At 44.6% G+C, this 18,081-nt stretch overlaps 1 protein-coding gene across 2 annotated transcripts in view; it reads right to left on the bottom strand.

The window, feature by feature from the left end:
• The window catches only part of TPR (translocated promoter region, nuclear basket protein), a 64,078-nt gene that overhangs the window by 17,273 nt on the left and 28,724 nt on the right, over positions 1-18,081 (bottom strand). For both annotated transcript variants that reach the window (XM_081914792.1, XM_081914793.1), the window contains exons 23-37: positions 17,330-17,446; positions 14,381-14,584; positions 14,084-14,268; positions 12,074-12,221; positions 10,458-10,595; positions 10,054-10,185; positions 9,326-9,456; positions 8,809-9,019; positions 8,324-8,470; positions 7,334-7,532; positions 5,529-5,734; positions 4,695-4,756; positions 3,578-3,786; positions 1,682-1,954; positions 1,277-1,425 (exon numbers count right to left, since the gene is read on the bottom strand). In XM_081914792.1, coding sequence (XP_081770918.1) covers positions 1,277-1,425; positions 1,682-1,954; positions 3,578-3,786; positions 4,695-4,756; positions 5,529-5,734; positions 7,334-7,532; positions 8,324-8,470; positions 8,809-9,019; positions 9,326-9,456; positions 10,054-10,185; positions 10,458-10,595; positions 12,074-12,221; positions 14,084-14,268; positions 14,381-14,584; positions 17,330-17,446 — 2,511 coding nt within the window. The remainder of the gene's footprint in view (positions 1-1,276; positions 1,426-1,681; positions 1,955-3,577; positions 3,787-4,694; positions 4,757-5,528; positions 5,735-7,333; positions 7,533-8,323; positions 8,471-8,808; positions 9,020-9,325; positions 9,457-10,053; positions 10,186-10,457; positions 10,596-12,073; positions 12,222-14,083; positions 14,269-14,380; positions 14,585-17,329; positions 17,447-18,081) is intronic.

The following is an 18,081-nucleotide window of genomic DNA, read 5'->3' as shown; positions in this document are numbered from 1 at the left end:
TGATGGGGAAAACGTCAAGATCACCAGCAATACATGCCATGCATATAATGTTCTACTTGGGTTTCTTCACTGTACAAGGCAAAAACATAGCAGCAAATCTTTAAGCAACTACAGTGGTACCTCTGGTTACGTACTTAATTCGTTCCGGGGGTCCGTTCTTAACCTGAAACTGTTCTTAAGCTGAAGCACCACGTTAGCTAATGGGGCCTCCTGCTGCCGCCGCGCCGTCAGAGCACGATTTCTGTTCTCATCCTAAAGCAAAGTTCTTAACCCGAGGTACTATTTCTGGGTTAGCAGAGTCTTTAACCTGAAGCGCCTGTAACCTGAAGCGTATGTAACCGGAGGTACCACTGTATTCCACCTATCTATGAGAACCAACTCAAAATTCACACTAAAGTCAATGCTCTACAATCTAGGTAGTTATGAACAGAACAGAAAAAAAACCCAATCATCAAGAAGAGGATTTTCCACATCTTCTATAGTTCATTATTGCACAAATGTGATTTATTTCTTATTTACACTAGTGGCTTGCTCAAAACAGGAATGTGGATCGTTTGACCTGCAACTACTTGATTCCTCATCATTTGATGGTGTCATGATTTCAGAGAAAAGTATTACATTTGAAAAGACACCAAGTACGTTTGGTATCCCTGGACCCAAGTAGATGTGATGTTAATACCATAAATGTAATTCAAATTGCATATTATTTGGCATGTACATAGACGATCGGGGCAATAATGAGCAGCCTCAGGGCTCTTTCGTGACCAAGTCCCTGACCAAGTATCACGTCTCTACAGCTGCTATCTGCATTTCTAAAGAAGCCTTCATTGGCGGCAATAAAATTTCTCTTGGAAATGTAGAAGCTTTGAAGAGGGAAATTTTGGCAAGGCAATGGAAGGGAGAAATTCCCCGTCCCCATTCCCAACGCTGCTCAGACTTTCCTCAGCACCTGATTTTTACGTAACAAAAAATGTACACACAATTCACATCACTTCTAGTTTGACCCAGTGAAGGTTTGCACACATATCATGGAAATTCGGACACTAAAAATGAGAAGCCTGCAGTCAAATACAAGCAGAACAAGCCACCCTAGCCAACAGAACCTGCCAATTGTATTTGACACTGGGTGATGTGACAGGTTTGTCACCGCCCATTCCAAATGCTTCAGAGCTTTCAAAAGCCAGCTTTCTGGGACAATTTCCCCTCTTCTCCTAGCCCAGTTGCGATACGCATAACCAAACACAACTAAATTAGTGCCGTTCTTCTTCTTACAAACCTCTGGCCCAACTCTTTGAACACTTCTCATTTTCTTTGCAAGAGGCATATCAACCATCTCCTCAGGAATTTGGTCTGAGTTTTCAACTGTGCTATCATCTTCTTCCTCGCGGGAGCGTTTGGGTAAAGAAGAACTTGGCGTAGCTGAAACTTAAGGAGAAAATTTCATTAAATTCAAAGCACACTTAGCCCAAGGCACAAAGAAAAACAAACAATTGTGGCTTTCTTTTTTGAGGAGCACCTTAAAGACTGATGCTGGCACTTTAAAATTACTTCTTTTAACTCTAATTCAAAATTATATATTTAAATAAAAAGCAAAGTTTATTTAGTGCTTTCCCCAAGTCTACAGAAGCAAAACTGTCCTGGCGAAGCCCTGAATGCTTCTAATCTAGGAAATTTAACCAACCTGTGCCAAATACTGCTGTCGAAGTAGACGGTCTTTCTATCTGTGAGCTCTGCACTACCTCCAAAATTGTGGGGGGTGGATCTTGAGTGGCTGGTTCTATCTGAGGATGGCTCTGCTGAGTGGGCTGGACAAAAGCTGTCGCTTGAGTTTGCTGCTGAACTGTCAAGATGGGCTGGGAGAGAGAGGTCTGGACGTTGGGGCTGGTGGATCGCACAGAACCACTTGTGCTTCCATAGACTGGAACATGTTCGACTGGTCCTTCCGACTGCATAGCTGAAATAAAATTGTTGTAACCGTTAGTTCCAGCCACATAATATTCAACTTTTTCAAAAATGAGAAAGCTATAGCCGTGGTCCGGGGTTCAGGCTGCTACGCAGCTCTGAAATAAATTCCATCTCACTTCCTTTTATATTTAAGGTGAGCGGCGCTGACAACAGAATCAAGGGAAATGCCTCACAACCTATAGATTAGGGGACAGTCCTTTCTACAAACCAGAATTGTGTATTTCAGCTGCATGGAAGTTAACACGCATGCTACTTTAATGAACACGACAAACCCATCGCCTGCCTACTTCAGCATTATTCTTTTCTATTAACTACCTTTGAGAAGACAAACGGATCTAGGCATTTCTGTGTACTGTTCCTCACTTCCTGTTTCTTTCCCTTCGGCATTTTCAAAATTCAAACTGGTTTTTGCAACTACAGTGGAAGTTTTCCATTTCTACAAAAAGCAATATAGATTTTCAGGGTTTAATTTTTAAGAAGAGCACTGAGGTTCCACAAAATCCTTGATATAGGAACATCCCAAGAACCGGGATTGCAACCATGAACGTTCCACCCTAGGGCCAGTGGTTTTTTCCTAAAAAAATGTTTCGGGTACTCTCATTTTGACTCAAGAAAACCACCATTTTATGGTTCAAATTGGTAAAAATAAATACAGTAAATGGACAAAAGTACAAAGATTCACAAAAATTTTAGGGGTATGCGTCCCCCTGCGTCCCCCCAGAAAAAGCACCACCTAGGGCACTTTATGTTATGAGGTTCATTCTATCAAATCCCAACCTCAACCATCAGAAGGGTTTCCTCGCTTTAGGAATTGAATGTCTTCACAAACAGTACAGGAGGCAAAATATGCCTCTGTGTTCTAATGCTTTTGATGCAGTGGCATTGTGATGGCCTGGGATTTGGACTCAGATGCTGAACCTGAGGGATCCCAGCCTGCACAGGATTCCCCGCCTCCAGAACTAGCTGAGCCGGGGCTGGGGCCTGAGCCTGAAGGGTCCTCACCTGTGCTGGATCCTCAGGTGCAGGCATCAGCTGAGTCTGGTCTTGCTCCTGAGGTGATGGAGGACCCACTGCCTGCAGGTGCTCTGCTCTCAGCCCCGTCAGAGGAAACTGAGGTTGCCTCTGGGTCTGGTAACCGTCCAGCCTCTCCTGAGCTGCAGAGGCTCAGGGCAGAGAGGCAGAGGGAACTAAGTTCCCGCAGGAGGAGTGCTCGCCTCCAGGCCAGGAGAGACAAGTCACCTGAGGATCGGGGCCGCCCTAATGCCTCGGGGCAGATAAAAGCCAGCCAGCCCCAGACCCAAGTTGCGGGAGCAACATTGTTGGTTGCTAGCTCCTGCCTGAACCCTGTCCTGCTTTCCTGTCTGAGCTCCTGGCCCGCCCTGACTCCCTGCTTGCATGCCTGTCCCTGACTTCACCCAATTCCCTGCCCTGCACCCAGCTTCAGCTACTATGGACTGCCTCCACGTTGCACCTTTGACCACGGACCGGACTTGGACCTCGCCTCTCGGGTAACCCACGGGACCAGCACAGGCATATAGAATCCTAGAAATTACACATTAAAAAAAAGACTATTCAACATGTACATTGTTAAGCCTTTTGATCAGTAATGTACCTTCCTGAGTTTCCACCTGTGTTGTCGGCATAACTGTGGCCGTTGGGGTAGATGTAGGATTTGTGACAGTTGTTGGAGTCAACATTGGGCGGATGCTGGCCCTTGGGGTCGATTTGTTCCCAGCTATTGCAGCTGCTGACACTTTGCTTGGAGTAGATACAACAGGAGTTGGTTTGATGTTGGCTGTCGGTGGATCTGAAGTACTAGCACTAGATAAAAGTCAAAGTTGTACCTGTTAGATATTATTCTAAATATATGCAAATATATGCAAGTAAACAGTCTTCACTGGAGTAATGGGTAGAAAGGTAAAGGACCCCTGGATGGTTAAGTCCAGTCAAAAGTGACTATGGGGTTGCGGCGCTCATCTCGCTTTCAGGCCGAGGGAGCTGGCGTTTCTCCGCAGACAGCTTTCTGGGTCATGTGGCCAGCAGGACTAAACCACTTCTAGCACAATAGGACATTGTGACAAGTGCCAGAGCCTATGGAAATGCTGTTTACCTTCCTGCCACACTGGTACCTATTTATCTACTCGTGCTGGTATGCTTTCAAACTGCTAGGTTAGCAGGAGCTGGGACAGAGCAACAGGAGCTCACTACCACCGTGGGGATTTGAACCGCCGACCTTCCGATCGGCAAGCCCAAGAAGCTTAGTTTAGACCGCAGTGCCACCCACGTCCCTAATGTGTAGAACAGAGGCGGCTATAATGTATAAAGTATCTAGGCTCCACACCCAGCCCATTCCCGTCTACCAGTCCCTCAGCTGATCAAGCCCCCAGGAGAGGGCTTCTTAAATGGCTGCCCATGCCTCAGTGGAGCAGTTAACAAAGCCCCACCCCTGCTCACCTGATCAAGGCAATTTGAGCTGGTAATAGATACATCACGGGTTCCAGGCTGCTGCCAGCACAGCACAGGCTGGCAGGGGGGAAGTGAGCTGTGCTGCCAGTGGCTGGGGAACCGCAATATACCACTAGCTCAGAAAGTCGGAAACCTGTATTGTAGTTTGACCGTCATACTGGTTTCAGACAATTAATTTCGTATCGCCCTGTGCTAGTAGCAGCTTATAAAACAAGAGTGGGGAGGATCGACAGAGATATGAAAGAATGAACACAAGAACTCACATTCCTCTGTCACCTGCAGCAGGAGTTGATTTAAGGGTGATCTGTCTCTGCTGTTCCGGAGCCTATTGGACAAAATGCTTCAGTAAGGATTCAAAATATCAGTGCAAGTGATTGTATGAAATAGCAGCTAAGTCTTGCATTCTACTGAATTATTATCAGAATATTGACATTTGTGTTTTTATTACAGATTTATTGATTTATTCTCAGAAGGCGGTGGACTCTTCACTGGAGGTTTTTAAGCAGAAGCTGGATATTCATCTGTCATGGACTACAGGAGGTTGGACTAGATTTCCCTTAGGGTCCCTGCCAACTCAACAATTCTATGATTCTACGCCATCTTCAAAAATCCATACCCCTCAACCACCACAACTAATCTACTAGCAGCTTTAGTGGATGGGAATTTGGTATCAAACTACAAAATTAGAGCTGCACAAATTGTCTACCTTATCAGTTTTTTTAAAAAAAGGTAAAGGACCCCTGGGCAGTTAAGTCCAGTCAAAGGCGACTATGGGGTTGTGGCTTTCAGGCTGAAGGAGCCGGCGTTTGTCCACAGACAGCTTTCCAGGTCATGCGGCCAGCAGGACTAAACTGCTTCTGGTGCAAACGAACACTGTGACAGAAACCAGAGTGCATGGAAACACTGTTTACATTCCCACCGAGGCGGGATCTATTTATCTACTTGCACTGGTGTGCTTTCGAACTGCTGGTTGGCAGGAGCTGGGACAGAGCAACAGGAGCTCATTTCATTGCGTGGATGATTTGAACCGCCGACCTTCTGATCAGCAAGCCCAAGAGGCTCAGTGGCTTAGACCACAGCGCCACCCGCGTCCCTACCTTATTGGTAGATTCTGCTGGCTCATCTCGCTGCTCGTGGTGCCTCTCTTGCTGCTCTCGGAGCTCTCTCTCTAGGCGGCAAATGCGGCCTTCATACTGCGATTTAAGTGCGCTCATCCGCACTTCCAACTCAGTCTTCTGCTCTTCCAGTGCACCGCTCTTTTGTTTCCACTCCTCGCTTTCTTTGGTCAGCTGTTCCTTCGCACCTGAATTAAAGTATAGGAAGGCAAGTCAAAACTCCTTACTATGCCTCTTTGTACAGGAATTCTGAAAACAGCATTTTCATGAAGAGCTCTGTCCCTGCAGGTCCCCTAATACAGTGGTACCTCGGATTACATACGCTTCAGGTTACATATGCTTCAGGTTACAGACTCCTCTAACGCAGAAATAGTACCTTGGGTTAAGAACTTTGCTTCAGGATGAGAACAGAAATTGGGCTCCAGCGGCGCGGCGGCAGCGAGAGGCCCCATTAGCTAAAGTGGTGCTTCAGGTTAAGAACAGTTTCAGGTTAAGAACGGACCTCCGGAACAAATTAAGTACTTAACCCGAGGTACCACTGTATTCAACATTTCCATTTTAACATGGTGTTATGCAAATGTTCAAGGGCTACAAGGAGAGGGGACTTGGATCAGGACCCCCCTCCAATCCAAAATCTATGTCGGGTATTATATCTGCACAGTGGCCTGAGCGTGTATGCAAGCAGAACACCACTCAAGAGGACGCAGCCTCCAAGTTTCCGTCAACATGTGCTGAGCTCTATACATAGGGCCCTTGAATTAACAGAATACTGGTACTAATCACAAACAACTCCTACCCAGACGTGGGGCCGGCTCAAATCTGCCATCTCTGGGAGAAGAGCATGCCTTAATTCTGGCTCTGGCTCTACCAGGAAACGAGAGTCTGCAAACAGCTCTGGCCTAATCAGTAAACAGATACAGCTGCTTTTCTCCTCTTCATACTACAGCACTTAGCTTAGGAGAAGGAGGATTATTTCCTGGCAGGTTCCTGCAAGCTTAACTATGCCCATTAGTCCTGCTGGGACAACTGACTCCCAGTTCTATTTCTACTGTGAAATAATGCAGCATTCAATGCATGGTTATGAGATGGGCTTCTGTGCTGGCAGAGTTCCCTATCCCCTTACCAAATACAACTCCTGATTATCTGGATAGGATAGGGCTAAGCCATGTTTACAAAAGCAGCAGCAATAAAGGATGGTATATTTTAGGAGAAGAAAATAGGATTAGATTTGATTTCATGTGCATCTGTCTGTTTATACAAACACACTTTTGAAATCATTTTGTGAACCTGACAAAGTGGACTCTCTCTTATGCAAGATTCTACCTTGATCAAGTAGCTGGAACCTTAAAGGTAAAGGTACCCCTGACCATTAGGTCCAGTTGTGACCGACTCTGGGGTTATGCGCTCATCTCACTCTACAGGCCGAGGGAGCCGGCGTTAGTCCGCAGACAGCTTCCGGATGATGAGGCCAGCATGAAAAAACTGTGAACCAGAGCAGCGCACGGAAACGCCCTTTACCTTCCCACCGGAGTGGTACCTATTTATCTACTTGCACTTTGACGTGCTCTCGAACTGCTAGGTTAGCAGGAGCAGGGACCGAGCAACGGGAGTTCACCCCAGCGTGGGGATTTGAACCGCCGACCTTCTGATTGGCAAGTCCTAGGCTCTGTGGTTTAACCCACAGTGCAACACGCGTCCTGTAATCTGGAACCTTACGGCAACATAAAAACCTTATGCCGAAGAACTAAAAATGGCAACTGCTTTGAAAGAACTGCCAGGCAATTCACCTGCTAACTGTGCAATCCTCTGCTTGGCAGCCAGAAGCGTCTTCTTCATCTTCTCCTCCTTCTCAGCAACCTGCTGCCTGAGCTGCTCCTCTTGTGATGTTTTTTCCTGTAGATCTTGCTGAAGACGGGAAGCCTCTGACTGAAGCTGGGCTACCTGTTCCTGGAGATTTTTCACTTCGGTGTCCTTCTCGCCGAGTGTCTACAGAAAGCAAGACATGGAAACTTCAGGATACAGAATTGCTTTCAATCGCTGGGTGATTAGTGAAGTAGCGCAAGCTTTCTATGAAAAGAGCCTAGACAATCTAAGAGCTGTAAGAGAATTGGGTGTTTGAATCTGAGTATACTGTAAAGGAGGGACGCGGGTGGCGCTGTGAGTTAAACCACAGAGCCTAGGACTTCCTGATCAGAAGGTCGGCTGTTCGAATCCCCACGACGGGGTGAGCTCCCGTTACTTAGTCCCAGCTCCTGCCCACCTAGCAGTTCGAAAGCACGTCTAGTGCAAGTAGATAAATAGGTACCGCTCCGGCGGGAAGGTAAACAGCGTTTCCGTGCGCTGCTCTGGTTCGCCAGAAGCAGCTTAGTCATGCTGGCCACATGAACCGGAAGCTGTACGCCAGCTCCCTCGGCCAATAAAGCGAGATGAGCGCCGCAACCTCAGAGTCAGTCATGACTGGACCTAATGGTCAGGGGTCCCTTTACCTTTATACTCTAAAGGTAACTTCTCCCTGTGGTGTAATGTTTTCTGAAACACTTACAAACGATTTTCTATGATATTTTTTCACCACTACCTACTATTCCCCAATGGTTTCAGGGCAGCACACCTGGGACTATCCCTTTAAGGCACGTTAAGCTGAAACAGCATGACTGGGATCTAAACTTGGTTCCCCATCATACAAGCACAGCATCCCACTTCGCTATTTTTGGTAAGCTGATTATTCATTTTGGGAGTTGGCTACAGACACATATGGACCTCAGAAAGGTCTCTCCCACCTTCTGTAAATTTTCAATCTGTCCTTCCAAGGCTTTTATCTTGGTCTCAGCTTGGCTCAGAGCTTCTTTCACTTCTTGAATTTCTTTGTCTGAAGCATGTTGCTCTTGCTGTTCTGCAGAAGACGGAGTTGATGTTTCTGCAATCACCTAAAATTTTGGAAAGTAAACATCTGCGTTGGTGAATGGGATCGGTATTACGCAAGCTATTAACTAAAATTACAGCAGGTTGTACATTCAATAATAATAATAATAATAATAATAATAATAATAATTTATTTTTTATACCCCGCCCATCTGGCTGGGTTTCCCCAGCCACTCTGGGTGGCTCCCAAAAGAATACTAAACAGAATAAAACTTCAAACATTCTACATTCCTACAGCCTCCCCAGAAGCACAATTTTCAAAAATGAAGAATTTACAAATGAATTTACAAAAATTTAATATGGAATAGCTCTTCCATTTTACTTATCAGAAGTTAAAATCTACCTTGTCATGTTGTGCTTTCAGTTCTTCATACTGAGTCTTGTATCTACGTCCAATTTTCTTGACCTGTGTTATCGTTTTAACTTTCTCTTGGATGTCAGCCAGTTTAATGTCTAAATCTTTCTGAAGGGTGTCCTTTTCAGTTTTCGTTTTTGCCAGATCTTCTCGGAGGGTCTGGACCAGATTCTGACTTGTTGTCAGTGAAGCATTTGACCTTAACAAAAATTGAAAGAACTTCTAATTCAACGGAAACCAGAGAGAGCTACTTTCTGTATACTGCTGCCTTTTATTATTGGAAAATGCGAGCAGTTTAAAAGAGGTATGAAAATAAAAATTAAGGGTCCTTGCTTATGGTATGAATCCACTGCTGCTACTAGTACCAGCACCTGTGGTAAAGGCTGAACAAATATATCAGGATTAGAATAACTGCTGAACAAGAACTTAATGTTGATAGGAACGGGTGCTTCGACCATCAAGTATTTGGCATTTCCGAAATTTTAAGACATTCTTTGAAATTTACCTTGCAATTTCTGCTTTAAGCCTGCCTATGTCTTCACTCATCTGCTGTATGCGTTTGGTGTTCACCTCCTTCTCCGAAAGAAGCTTCCGATACTCTTCAACATCTGTATCTTTTTGTTGGCTCAATAAATGCTGCAAGAAGAAATTTACCTATGAGCGAGCTTTTTTTTTTTACAATTTATCTTATTCATCTGGTTTCTTTTGTATATTTATATTGCACTTAGTATCAGCAGGGTATTTAAGTGGTTTATAGAAAGATAACAAATATAATACAAATGTATAGCTATATACATGGATCCCGTTCGCATCCAGAGGTACCACTGTATCCACAAAGCGAAAACACACAGCAACACACATTCTGAAAACTTCATGTGATTCAGGACTGCTGCCTACTTGTAATTGCCTAAAGGAAGAGAAAAATCCCTTCCCTCTTCATCCTCCCTCACTCTGATCAATACTTATCTTTCCATGAGCACCCAATAATAATTACCTTAGTGCAAATATCCCTCCTCATGCCATTTAGCTTTTCTTAAATGCTTCCCTACTTCCCATCTAAGCAAAAGTGTAAAACTGCCCCAAATCTTATACCATATCTATTGTCTTATTCCCCTTTCTTAGTCTTCTAACATTTTCACCCATCTTGGAGTGGAGACCTCCTTATTGTACTCTGGAGAAATGTCCTGTTGAGGCATTGCAAAACAATAGTCCTTGAATCCAAGGTAAGCTCACCTGGGTCCGTGCTTTCCAGCGTTTGACATCCTCTTCCAAAAGCTTCTTCTCTGCTTGAAGCATCCCACTCTTCTCGCTCAGTTCAGCATTAGACTCTTGCAAAGGCAGGATATCAGCTTCCAGTTTACGCACCTGAACACATAACGGTTGAGAAGTTACTTCCGAGTGACTTTGTTTCCTGGTACAGCCAAAATCTTCACATCCAGAGTTTAACGTCGTGTCTCAGTGAATGAACAGCTCCTTGATTTGAAACTTTCAAAGGTCTCAGATTACTGTAGGTTGTAAATTATGGTTTGACACAGTGGGGAACTAAGTGTATATTCTGTAATTTCTCATTTTGCTCAATAATTTGTGGTTTTCTGTGTTTTAGGGTTTTGAAAGCTAGATTTAAAATTCATACTGACTTTTGCCTGCATCTGCTGCAGTTCCTGTTCCAATCTCTCTTTCTCCTCCCTCAGCATCTTGTTGGTTTCTATCAAAACGTTCATGGTCTCAGTCTTCTTCATTAGTTCTTCATGCTGAGCAATTGTTTTCGCTGTCACCTAAAATTCAACACAATAGTGAAATCCCAAACATGTGTATCAATATCCACGTTTTCAGGAAGATGCGATCTGGAGGGCCATTGTAATTTACTTGGGAAACTATTAAGTGCATTCATTAACACTGTTAGCTCGGCAAAGTTAACTGTCAGAGCGAGCAATTTATATACAGTGGTGCCTCGCAAGACGAAATTAATCCGTTCCGCGAGTCTCTCTTCGTCTTGCGGTTTTTTCGTCTTGCGAAGCACAGCTATTAGCGGCTATTAACGGCTTAGCGGCTTTAAGAAAAAGGAAACAAACTCGCAAGACGTTTCGTCTTGCAAAGCAAGCCCATAGGGAAATTCATCTAGCGGAACGACTCAAAAAACGGAAAACTCTTTCGTCTTGCGCGTTTTTCATCTTGCAAGGCACCACTGTATAATAAAAGGTAAAAAAAAAAAAAAGGTAAAGGACCCCTGGATGGTTAAGTCCAGTCAAAGGTGACTATGGGATTGCGGCGCTCATCTCGCTTTCAGGCCAAGGGAGCCAGCATTTGTCCACAGACAGCTTTCTGGATCATGTGGCCAGCAGGACTAAACCACTTGTGGTACAACAGGACACTGTGACGGAAACCAGAGCGCATGGAAATGCCGTTTACCTTCCTATCACAGTGGTACCTATTGATCTACTTGCACTGGCATGCTTTTTAACTGCTAGGTTGGCAGGAGCTGGGACAGAGCAACAGGAGCTTACCCCGTCATGGGGATTCGAACCGCCAACCTTTTGATCGGCAAGCCCAAGAGGCTCAGTGGTTTAGATCGCAGCGCCACCCGCATATAATATGCACAATTCTCAAACATGAAAGGCCACTGTGGTTTCTAACAAGGTTCTCCTACTCCAGGCCCTTACCAGGTGTCTGTACCGATCAGCCTCTGGCCCATTACATGAATCCAGTGGTTTTAAAACTGTCTATAGCTTTATCAATGAAACTATGAACATCTCTGCTGCACAAACATTCTGAAGCATCCATTTGTCACAGTCAGTTCTCATAGAACAGTAGCCTGGGTTTTCACCCATATGAATTGTGGGTTCATTGCATGAACACAGCCCACACTCCTTGTGGCTTTGCAATGCAGAGAAAAGAATTGACCAGTGGTCTTCCAGGGAATCTTGGCCACCACCGCCAATCTTCTCAGAGGAATCTCATTGTTTTCTAAAGAAGCCAACTGAAATCTAAGCATTCATCTTCACTTCAAACACCAGATGTTTTGGCACAGGCAAATTATCTCAGATTCCTTGTATGTAACAACAGTTGTGTTTCTGAAAGCAAGCCAGAGGTGTTCTCCAGATATTACAAATAAAACAAGCAGCACTCCTAATAAACTGCATGTCTGTCAATAGGACAGGAATGTTTCCAGGAGGACTCTGAAGTGTCAATATACAAAGGAAAATACTTCTGTTAGCATCTAAGCAAAGGTGACCAGGGACACATGCATACATACCTGCACTTTCTCTCTCTCTGCATTCAGACTTTCCTGCAACTGTTGCAGCTCCCTTTCCAAATGCTCCACCCTCTGGCGGTACCGTAAGCTTTCCACTTGTGCCACCTCAAACCTCGTTTCTGCAATCTCCTTTTCTCTGCGTATAAACCTGCGGTGGAAAGAAGCACTACTTGAGATTAAATGCCTCAACAAAACACTGTTATCCCACAAAGCTAAAAATTGCTGGGTTTTAAAGGGAAGTTGGGAAACATGACCAATCAATATTGGGATTTGTTTTGGCCTTATAATGTTATTACAGGCAAATGCAGACACAGTGCGAGATCATATAGTTTAGGATCTGAAAGTGGGTTGTCAGACTGTGTTATCCTATGTTACCTGTGTGTGTGTGTGTGTGTGTGTGTGTGCATTGCTACCTGTCAGGGAACTGACATGGGAGCCAGAAGTGGAGGCAGGGCTCCCAAGCGATGCCGGAGAAGGGCCAAGCAGGGAGAGAGGGGACTCAGCGGCTGGGGAAGGAAATCAGCGTAACACCAGGGATAAAGGCGGGCGGATGGGGGAATCGGAGAGAGGGCTCCAGGACTCTTCGCAGGAGACCAGAGGGGAGAGCACATGTCCTCCGCTACCCACACCCACCCTGCGCAGAAAACTTCCGCGCAGGGAAAGTAGGCGTAGACTTGGCGTCAAAGAACTTCTTTGCTGGAAGAAGTTCAAGAAATGCCCACTGACGGATTCTGCTAGCGACTGAACAGCCACGAAGTGAAGGGCTGTCCAGCCAGGAAAGGTTTAACCAGGCTACCTAGCCAGGAGTGGCGGCAACTTACGCACGAGCAACCCCATATAACCATTACACTACCCTTAGTTAAGGTTTAAGCCATGTTTCTGAATTGGAGTTTAGGAGCACCCTTCAGTTAGCAATGGCCACATAAGATACCCAAGAGGGAGAAGACACACCGGGCGAGGATTTGAGTGCAAGAAAGGAGTGCGTTTACGATCTTGCTTCTTCCTCCTGACCCCTAGAATACGGCTCTTTCAACTGCTTCAGAAAAATCACAATTGTTTCAATGAAACAAGGAAAGCAAACCGGATTCTTGAAAAGCCATCTGCTTACCACAAAAGCCTACCCCCTGCCTTCGACCACAAGGTGGAGCAAAATCCCAACCCGATGACCTTCTATACCAATGGGAAGAAGTTTTGATTTCGTCAAATCTGCTCAAATACTAGGCATTTCAAAAATCCCCCTGAAACATTTGCAAATGGGCCCTGAAGCAGGGTACAGCTAATATTTTGTTGCGAGGCACCCAGAGTGGCCGGAGCAACCCAGTCAAATGGGCAGCTTATAACAGTAATAATAAATATGGTGCTCTCCCCAGATGTTGTGGATTATAGACTTTATCATCACTTGCCGTGTTCTCTGGGGTTTTGTAGTCCACATTTTCTGGAGAATACCCACTTTGTGCACTCCTGTGGTTCATTACTTTGCCAGTTAACTATATAATAATAATTTATATTATTTATACCCCACCCTTCCTGGTTTAAAAACCAGGCTTAGGACGGCTAACAGCAAATATAAAACATTGATTAAAATGTGACTTAATAACAGCATAAAATACAACATAAAATGCAACATCAATATCAATAAATTTCAAAAATTCAGGGGTCATTATGGGGAAAAACAAAACCACCCATGTCAGTAGACATCAAATGATCACCAGGGCTAACTGGCCAAGTTGGTCCTACTAGGGCCAGCAAGGAGACTAGGGAAGAATTTAAATGTGAGGTCCCAGCAAGGGAAAAGGGAATACAGGATCAGGCTAATTCAAATTGAAGGCCAGGCAGAACAGCTCTGGCTTACAGGCCCTGAGGAAGGAGATCGAGTCCTGCAGGGCTCTAGTCTCATGGGACAGAGCATTCCACCAGGTCGGAGCCATCACTGAAAAAGCCCTGGCCCTGGTGGAGGATAGTCTGGCTTCCTTAGGGAATGACATCAGATCCATACACTAAATAACACACCTGAGGATTTCCACTATCTGTTCTTGTGATTTTCCTTCTTCAGTGAGAGACACATTTAATGCTCCTGGCATGCCTTCCTTCATTGAAGACATCATCTTGTCACTGAGAGTTTCCAGCTGTTCATGCAACAATCGATTCTGTTTTTCTAAGTCTTCACAGCGAGAAGCCAGCTTAGAAGCTTCATCCTTTAAGAGAATATGAAAGCAGATCATTTCAGAAGATTTTATTTTATTTTTTAATGTCACCTGCTTTCAGGATTGCACGTATGTATAAAACCTGTACAGCCGGAAAAGTTACCTTTAACATTCTCTCTCTCTCTTCCCACGAAGCTCTGCCCTCTCGCAATGCAGCTTCTGCTTTCTGGGCCGCGTCCTCCAATTGCTGCTTTATTGTGGAATTCTTAGCAACTTGCTCTTTGGCAGCCTGCAAGGCTTCAACATCAGAGGCATGAAGCATCAGCTCCCGCTCATATTTATTCTGTGCTTCCGCTGCTATCTTGGCCTGTTAAAAAACACACACCCAGCTATCACCATTTCTGAACTTTGAAGGAATTCAATTCACTTGATTTGGCCTCCTGCACTTTAAAGGTTCTCATTTTGTCACTAAAGTGGTGTGTAAGTTTAAGTGGAGAAAACAAAACCCAGCCTATTCCAAGTAGCCTTGCTGGTTCTCCTAAAATTTAGGATACAAGAGTGTTCCACCACTGCATTCTAGATTAGACAGATTTATTTTTTGTAGTAGCCCACTGATTACATAAGCTTGCATACAAGTTCCCAAGTGATATAGCATTACAGGGTCATTCTAACAAAAAGGAAGACACTGATGCTTCACATTTTCAATGAGTGCAGACCAACACTCAATAAACTAAACATTCAATTACAGTTGTACCTTGGTTTACAACCATAATCCGTTCCGGAGGTCTATTCGTAAACCAAAACAGGTTGTAACCCAAGGCACTCTTTTGCCAATGGGGCCTCCCCCCAAAATTTTCATCATCATCAAACCTCTTATTGGCATCACATACAAACATCCATAGCAAATCAATACAGAATTCCCACCTTCCCAGTGACACAAAACATTTGTCAAATGAAAGAGGCAAAGCAGTCTAACGTTACAGCTCTAGGTCTCCAGGGAGATCAGACGTCTGCAATGTATTTTGACGACAAAAAACCAGATAGAGATATTTAGCCACTAACTTGATGAGCTCTTGTTTATTCCCCAATAATAGAAAATGTATGACCTCTAACTCTGGTTTCCATTTGGGGATGCAGAGTTGATCTAGGAACTGCTGGCGGAGATCAACATATAGTTTACATTTAAGAACCATATGTGTAAGAGTTTCCCCCTGATGGTCTTCACATGGGCAAATTCCTTCTCCTTCCAAATTTGTTTGTAATAATAAAAAAAGGGTTGTAATCCCAAAAAAAAGTTCGCAAACCGGGACACGCACTTCCGGGTTTGACGTGTTTGTAATCCAAAACGTATGCAAACCAGACTGTTCGCAAACCAAGGTACCATTGTACTCCTATTAGGCTAGTGCAGGGAACACCAACCTGGTGCCTGTAAACTCGCTTAGTGTTCCCGAGCTACCAGAGAGCCAGTGTCAGATTGGCGGCCTTCCCTTTTTCCTTTTAGTTTTCTGGGGGGGGGGGATCTTTTTGGGAGATCGCAGGCACCTTTCTTTGCCTCTGGAGGAGCTTTTCTGAAAGCGGAGGGTAGGTTGTTCACACATGGTCTCTATGTGTAATTGAGAGAGATGTACCTGGGCAGGAAGAGATGGAGAGAGGTGCCGTGTCTGTGTGCTTGGTGTGTGTGAAAGAGACGGGAAGGTATTATGAATATTTGTTCTGGGTATGTGTGTAGTTTGTGAGACAGAGCGGGTGAGTGGGTGGAGGGGAAAGGGGAAGAGGGGGAGGTATATACTGTTTGGGGGAGATGTATGTGGAGTATGGGGGCAGGTATGTTAGCAGTGTGTGATCTACATGTATGAAGGGTCTGTGAGACGGAGAGGGAGAACTACATCTGAGCAGACAGAGGCAGCTATATATGGGAAGTACTTGTGTGTGTGTGTGTGTGTGTGTCTGTGCATGTGTGCGCATGGAGAAAGAATGAGACTGTATGTGTGTGTGAGAGATGCAGTGCTTGCTTGTAATCTGTGCGGTGTGTGGACATCTTGTATATTTCTCCTGGTACTGGGGAATGCTCCCTGTTATTACACATCAACAGCATTTTGGGGGAGGGCAGAAGGAAATGTAAATATTGTGTGATCTCCACAATCAGGAACCAGGAGGACATAGCTGATTTCCTAAGCAGGTGTAAGCAGCAATGACTACACACTCTCCAATTTTGTGTTATGCCACACACTCACAGCACTCATGTTGTGTTACACCACACACCTGTGACAGCCACACGCTTTTACAGAACCAAAATGTGCCCACTGGTCCGAAAAAAGGTTGGCAATCAATGGGACTGGTACAAAAGCAGTGCGTGAGTGCACAATCCTCATTTATGAGAAACACAGTCATGAAAAATCAGTGTGAAGGAATGGGTTTCCCAAACCCAAAACTGACTGTGCAGGCAGTTTGAAACTGCACCAAAATCCCTATTTTTCCTTAGCTAAAATGCTTTCACTTGAGCTCTTGAGCCAAAACCCAGCTGTATAAACAAGTGCTCAGAGCCCTCTCCTTTATCAGTTCGTGACGGCAAGGATGGCCTTGACTGTACCAGTAGAACAGGGAAGACACATCTGTGCCTTATCTCCCATCCTGACCACAAAGACACACAGACCTAGTTCGGGAACAGCACCAGAGTGTGTTCTTGGGAGTTGATGACCTCTTGCTCCAAGAGCAAGCATAGGAAACAGGAACAACCTTTTATGGTCAGAAGTACAGGAAGTAATACCCTTTTATGGTTAAGAATACCGGAGCAGGAACATCTGTGATGTCAACCTGCGTGCACAAGCTGACGTGGCTGGATTCCTGGGGAAGGGGGAGAGGGTGCCTGGAGGATATATATACTGCATGTAATCTCTCATTTCTTTGGACTTGCTGTGGACTGACGACGCAAGTGCCTTTCTGCTGTTCCGGAGAGCAGAAATAAAGAACTCTTTCTCTGAACAAACCCTCGGTGTCATTTGACTTCCTTCCTCCTGTCTGCAGACCCAATCGGTGAACTCCAATAAGGCTACAGATGGAACATAAATTATCAACAATATCCTGTGTCTGGATAGGCCTTATAAAAACTTACTTGTTCTTGGCAGTCCCGTTTAGCATGCTGCTCATTGGTAAGAGCTGTATTTGCTCTCTGAAGAGCTTCCTGGACTTCAGACTTCATACTGGCGAGATTTTTCTTCAGCTCGGAAAGCTATTCATTAAACATCAAGTGTCAAACAATCACGAACTTTTGAAAACCATAACATTTTAAAGTTACAGCTGACTGGTGCACTGAATAATCAAAATTTAATTAACTGCTAAACCTGAATTTGACATAATTCAAGGTCATCTGAGGCAGTTCTTTACTTCTGCAGCAACTCCCCCAATAAAATAGCCTTTGCACGCTTAGAGCAGATTGATATAATCATGCTTTTCATCTGAATGAAACAAACACTGTCATCACTGGCTGTTTTCCATCACACGCCAAGGAAGAAGGAAGATTTCAAAAGATAAAGTTTATTTTGTGATGACATCAGAAAAATTGCCGTATTTTTTGCTCTATAAGATGCACCAGACCATAAGACGCACCTAGTTTTTGGAGCAGGAGAACAAGAAAAAAAATATTCTGAATCCCAGAAGCCAGAACAGCAAGAGGAATCGCTGCGCAGTGAAAGCAGCGATCCCTTTTGCTGTTCTGGCTTCTGGGATAGCTGCGCAGCCTGCATTCGCTCCATAAGACGCACACACATTTCCCCTTACTTTTTAGGAGGGAAAAGTGAGTCTTATAGAGCAAATAAATATGGTAAATGTGTGAATTAATTAGCACATGTAACTCTGTATGACCAA

This window comes from Podarcis melisellensis (assembly GCF_964234715.1).
Source record: "Podarcis melisellensis genome assembly, chromosome: 6".
In the NCBI taxonomy this organism is placed as follows: Eukaryota; Metazoa; Chordata; class Lepidosauria; order Squamata; family Lacertidae; genus Podarcis; species Podarcis melisellensis.
The sequence above is the reverse complement of the archived record's forward strand: the minus strand, read 5'-3'. Positions and strand labels throughout refer to the sequence as shown.